The 5506-nt window shown below is 38.2% G+C and overlaps 1 protein-coding gene across 4 annotated transcripts; it reads right to left on the bottom strand.

Moving 5' to 3' along the window:
* Positions 1 to 20: 20 nt before the first annotated feature.
* LOC117620239 (putative pentatricopeptide repeat-containing protein At1g13630) lies at positions 21 to 4094 on the bottom strand. 4 transcript variants are annotated; one of them, XM_034350382.1, is made up of 5 exons: positions 3261 to 4094; positions 1121 to 3081; positions 945 to 1021; positions 511 to 750; positions 21 to 147 (listed from the first exon to the last, which is right to left on the bottom strand). In XM_034350382.1, the coding sequence occupies exons 1-3, from the start codon at positions 3724 to 3726 to the stop codon at positions 1013 to 1015; spliced, it is 2436 nt and encodes an 811-aa protein (XP_034206273.1). In that variant the 5' UTR covers positions 3727 to 4094; the 3' UTR covers positions 21 to 147; positions 511 to 750; positions 945 to 1012. The 4 variants fall into 4 exon arrangements, with proteins under 4 accessions (XP_034206273.1, XP_034206271.1, XP_034206276.1 ...); XM_034350380.1 differs by having other exon boundaries at positions 945 to 3081; XM_034350385.1 differs by lacking the exon at positions 511 to 750 and having other exon boundaries at positions 24 to 147.
* Between the last annotated feature and the right edge of the window lie 1412 nt (positions 4095 to 5506).

Genomic DNA, 5506 nt, shown 5'->3' with positions numbered 1-5506 from the left:
TGCCAACAAGAGAGAGAGAGAGAGAGAGAGACCATTCTAGTACCTCAGTCGTGAAGTGAGTGTATGCAACTGGATCCAAGAACCCACTGAAAGTTTTCTTGTAAAATTCATGGTACTCATTTTTTCAATTTCTTTTGGATTCTGCATCTGCACAAGAACAAAAGCAAAATTAGTTTTAAAAAAGGCCAACAACATATATAACAAGAAAATACAAGCACATTGGGCAAACAGACCATGCAGAATCTAAAATACACGTAAGAACAACAGATTCTCTTAAACTTATAACTGCAAGGTATATAAGAAATATAGCGTCAAGGATTAGTTTGCAATACTTTCTGATTTTGATAAAAGTTTCTACTCAAGAGTCATATTTTGATAACAATACTTTTTTTTTTTTTTTTTTGGACGAATATAACAATACTTTTTTTATCATCACCTACAATACACTTGACATGCACCTTCAACTAATAAAGAAGTAACAGTCCAACCATTAAGGAAAAGATGACTCACATGCAGGTATCCAATTCTACGAATCCCTTCAAAACTTGCCATATTTTGCCATATAGAAAATGAAGTCCTCATCTCAACAGTCCTTGATTTTTCTCGCCATGTATAGATCAGGAAGGAAACAGACTGCAAGTAATTCTTCACAAAACCCTGGATCTGGGCCGGCTATGAGAATTCATACTTGTCATCCGGTTGAAAGGAGAAATATAACTTTAAGATAGTTCTCCATAAGACATCAGAGGTCTGGAAATGGGATGAAACTTAATTTAAGAAGAAGAAAAAGAAGTCTGGAAAAGCATAAAATGTCCTCTGGAAAACAGTATTATGTTATTATGAAAGAACTAGGAAAGGAATCCTAAGTGCTGTTTTGACTTGGTCATCTCTGGAAATATTTATTTTTTATGAGAGAATGGAGATATATGAATATAATGTTATACCTCATGAACTGAATTTTTCTACTGAGCCGGTGAACAAGTTTTCCCCATGGTCAGATGCCAAAGGATATTCACTTCCCCATGGATTACTCACGAAGAAAGCCAAGTTTGAACATCTCAGCTAGAAGCTCAGCTACTGAATTGAGATCACCAACACGACGAAAAGTATTCAGCATTACCTCACACAGTTCTTGATCAGGACAAATCCCATTGGACAGCATCATACAGAAAAAATATTTTGCATCAGTTATTAGACACCTTTTGCACAATCTATTAATAACAGCACTATAATCCCGAATGGAGATTTCAAATCCTTTCTTCACCATTTGATGGAAGAGCCCCACTGCCCTATGTACATCACCCTTTGCACAATGTGCTTTGATCAATGTGGTATAAGCAACTTTTGTCAAATTGATATTGCAGTCACAAAGAGAAACCAGTAGCCTGTCAGCATCCATTAGCTCGCCATATACACAAAGACCATTGATGAGAACATTATATGTAACAGGAGTAGGCTCAAGATTATGAACCAACATCTCATTATGCAACTGAAAAGCTTTCAAGAAGTCTCGAGCTCTGCAGAAACATTTGATCAGTGTATTATACGTGATCTGGTCTGGGGTTAGGCCCTTAGCATACATATCCTCAACTAAGTGAACAGCCTCCTGCAGCTTCCCCAGTTTGAAAAGTGCTTTAATTACTACCGTGTAAGATACATGGGTTGGCTGTACAGCATTTTCTTCCATCTCCTCAAGCAACTTAAGCATGCTATGGATGTTTCCTCGTTCAATGTTGGCATTCATAAGAGTAGTATAAGTAAATGGACTTGGGAGCAAGCCATGCAGCTTGATGGTATCCAACATCTTATGAGCCTCAACCAGTTTCCCAGTTTTGCAGAAACCATAAATAAGAGTATTGAAAGTGACAATACTAGGATTTATTCCCTTTTCAAGTATTTGTCTATATAATCGTGTGGATTCTACAATGTTACCTAATTTTACATATCCATCCATCATAATATTATACAGCACAATATCCTTTGTCACATCCCTTGTTAGTAGATTCTCAAAATACTTCCTTGCTTCGGATATATCCCCTTTCTCACGCAGACCTAACAGAATAGAACGGTGTGCAAAATAATTGGGAATGATTCTCTTCATGTACATTTCTCTATATAGTTCACTTGCCCTCTGAACATCTCCTTGCTTGCATAGGCCATGAATGAGGATAGAGTATGTTATAAGATCTGGTTGCAAGCCAACGGCTTCCATCTCATACAGCAATCGCAACGCTTCTTCTACTCGTCCACTTTTACACAAACTGCTGAGAAGTACACTGTATAAAATGACACTCAACTGAAAACCCCTTGAAAGCATCTCTTTCTGCAACTTAAGGGCTTCTTCAATATTGCCAGCATGGCAGTGCCCACATATCAAAATTGTATAAGTCACATGATCCAGATTCAACCCTTTAATCAACATCTTCTGAATGACCTCGCGAGCTCCACTCATCAAACCAAGTAGATGAAACCCCTTACAAAGAATGTTGTAGGTGACTGTGTCAGGCTGTACCCCATGCCTCTCCATGTCTTTAGTGAACTCCAATGCTTCTTCCAATGAACCAGCTATACACAGCCCATGAATAAGAATATTATAACTGTATGAATCTGGAAGTAGTCCACACTTGAACATCATACAAAAAAACGACTTTGCAATATCCACGAAACCCAATTTACAAAACCTAGACATGATGGTATTGAATGAAACAACTGAAGGCCCACTATCCCCCCTTTCCACACCCATGAGGAACGAAACTGCATCTTGTAGGCCGGATTGCTCACATAGTCCATCTATAAGTATGGCAAAAGTGTGGTCACTCTGATGAGTTCCACTATCTTTAATTTCATCATAAACACTCCACATGATATCTGTATGTCTTAAGTTATGCAACAGGCAGTTATAGGTTGGTGTTGAAACGTTCAAATTCAGATCTTTCATCCTAGCAAGAACAGACAGAGCATCATGAATCATCTCAGATCTTGAATAAGCAAACTCCAACATATCCCACACCACACCACTCGAGTCCCAGTCCCTGAATCTATGTAAGAGCAGCTCACAAAGTAAATGTGCCGAACCGGGCCCTATCACAAATCACAAGAAATCTATAATAAAAAATTGATCAAAGATAAAGAACAAAAGCGACGAAACAATTAGGCTCCACCCATTAGTCAGCCAGCCCCAATGTACCTATGAGCCTTGCCTGATCTCAGAAATCAGGCTCACAATCTATAATAAAAAGAAAGTACTTAAAAAACCATACCTTCCTGATCCACCATTTGCTTCACAAACAAACGCAGTTCTTTAAACAGCCTTCTCCCTGCTAATACATGAGCAACAATAAACTCTGAAACCCTGGAATGCCGAAACGCATACTCATTCCTCAAAAGGTTGAAGAAACCAAAAGCCGACTCCGGGTTCTCAGTGCTCAAGCTTTCAATAATCAAATCCACCTGAGGCTGATTCAAAGTCGGGATAATGGTTTTGAAACGATGATCACCAACACAATTTCCCAAACCAAACATTCTCAAGCCAGCAATGACTTCGGAGACTGCGTTTCTAGGGTTTGGGAAGACGGTGGACTCGTCATCGAGCTTTGCTGCAGACACTGAGGGTTGAGTGAAGATGAGAGAAGAGAGGGGAGCGAGAATTCGAGATTTTTGTAATATATGTGTGGGCTTCCATTTACGGATGTGATTGAGCATGGAAATGGGGATGTGATTGAGCATGGAAATGGGGACTAGGGTTTAAGCATAAAAGGGCAAGAGCCGTGTGGTTCTCACGAAAATTGGAAAGCTGAGAGAGAGAGAGAGAGGAGAGAGAGAGAGAGAGAGAGAGAGAGAGAGAGAGAGAGAGAGCTTTGATTTTGGACCAAATTCGAAGCTTTAGTGACGCAGACTGTGGAGGGAGGCTAGGGTTTTAGGGATCCGTTTGGCTTCCCGGCAATTTTGAAGCTTCAGGGCATTTCAAGTTTTCAACCAATGAATCGAGCCGAACCGTATCGAAAAAGACCGGAACAAAGTCAAGTTAGGCTCAAAATCGAACTGTACCACTTTGTATATCAAAAATATCGATAACCCATAAACAAGGAAATTTTGATGAAAATATTTGGATATTATTGATATTGATAAAAATTGAATAAAAATCATAGAAATTGTAAGAAAAACTTGAAAAAATTTATTAGAACTTTAGAGGATGTTTATTTAGTCAATTATTTATTAGTTTATCACAAAAAATTAGAAGGAAATGCATTGCATGATGGGTTTAACTAGTTTAAGTTGATTATATAGCGAGCTGACAAATACTAGAGTATAGAAAATATGTAGTAATTAATGAAAGAAGATTAAACACACCATAACCATTTATATATAATGATTTACTACAATATTTTACACTTTATACATTTGTTCACCCATTTCATGTTTGTTCTTGTGATGGTAGGGCAAAGTTCCCCATTACCTTGAAAACCATTGACTGGTCAACAAGTCAACTTTCTTTAGTGTGCGAGCGTGCCACTACTAGCAATGAAAAATCCTAGCAAACTTCTTAAAAATAGATAACTTGCGCTCCAATTTACTGATTTCTAAACAAGCGATTGTGAATTTGGGTGAGCAATATCTCCCAAGTAAGTTCTTTTCTTGCCTCAGACTGGTGAGGACTTCACAATTTTTCACAGTACGAGATTGGTAGTTCTGACCAGAATAAATAGTAAGAAAGTGAACTGTTTCAGGCGGAACTGCCTTTTACAAAACTCAAAGGGAAAAAATCAACTCTAGAAAGACAAAAAGAAGGCTGGACTTCCATTTCTGCTTGGATAGAAGCTTCTGACTGGGCTGGACCGGGTATGCCTGTGCTGGACTGGACTGTCAACAACTTCAACTATTAGGTTTTAACTGTAAATCGATACCGACGTTCGAGTTTAGCAGAGTTTTAATCTTTTTCAAGCCTTGGAAGGCTTTTTGAACGGGCATAATTGCGGTCTCTTCAGTCTGAAAAGGGCATAAGTGGCTGGACTTGAGGATTACTTAGCTGGAACTACACTTTGATACCTGCTCTGCTTGATCAGGGGTCTCCATAAATTTGTTGACATTTTCATATTTGTAAAAACCTGAACTCTGCTTCATTTGGCTTTTGCTGAACCAAATTTGTAACTAGAGAAATCTCGTTTTGAATGACTTATTTCTCTAAGTCTGAAACTGGAAGTTTTGATTTGTAGCTGGCTTCTTTCTGTGGCTCAATGAGCTTTCGATTGCTTCAGTTTGTTGAAGGTTTTTTAAGATCAAGTGATCATTTTGAGTTCTTGTCTTTGATTGATTTTCTTAGTTGTCCTTTGCTCTGTTCACCCTCTCTTATATTTATAAGAAATGTTTTGAAGTAGGGCTTCTAATCCTTTAATCATGGGCGGCAAAATTCTCAAAAAAATCTTTCATTTTTAAATGCAAAGGAAAAAGGGAAGTTATCTGTTCTAGCAGACAAACCGTCAATAGTCAGTTCTAAGGCAATCACTTC

This window comes from Prunus dulcis, chromosome 2 (assembly GCF_902201215.1).
Source record: "Prunus dulcis chromosome 2, ALMONDv2, whole genome shotgun sequence".
Classification (NCBI taxonomy): Eukaryota; Viridiplantae; Streptophyta; class Magnoliopsida; order Rosales; family Rosaceae; genus Prunus; species Prunus dulcis.
Note: the sequence above shows the minus strand (reverse complement) of the source record. Positions and strands in the feature narration are given on the sequence as shown.

Bases quoted from the DNA above. Each gene is read 5' to 3' on its own strand.
- LOC117620239 (XM_034350380.1), bottom strand. From the start codon at position 3,726: ATGCTCAATCACATCCCCATTTCCATGCTCAATCACATCCGTAAATGG. The intron at 3,082-3,260 runs GTATGGTTTTTT...GATTTGTGATAG, and splicing joins GCAAATGGTGGATCAGGAAG to GGCCCGGTTCGGCACATTTA.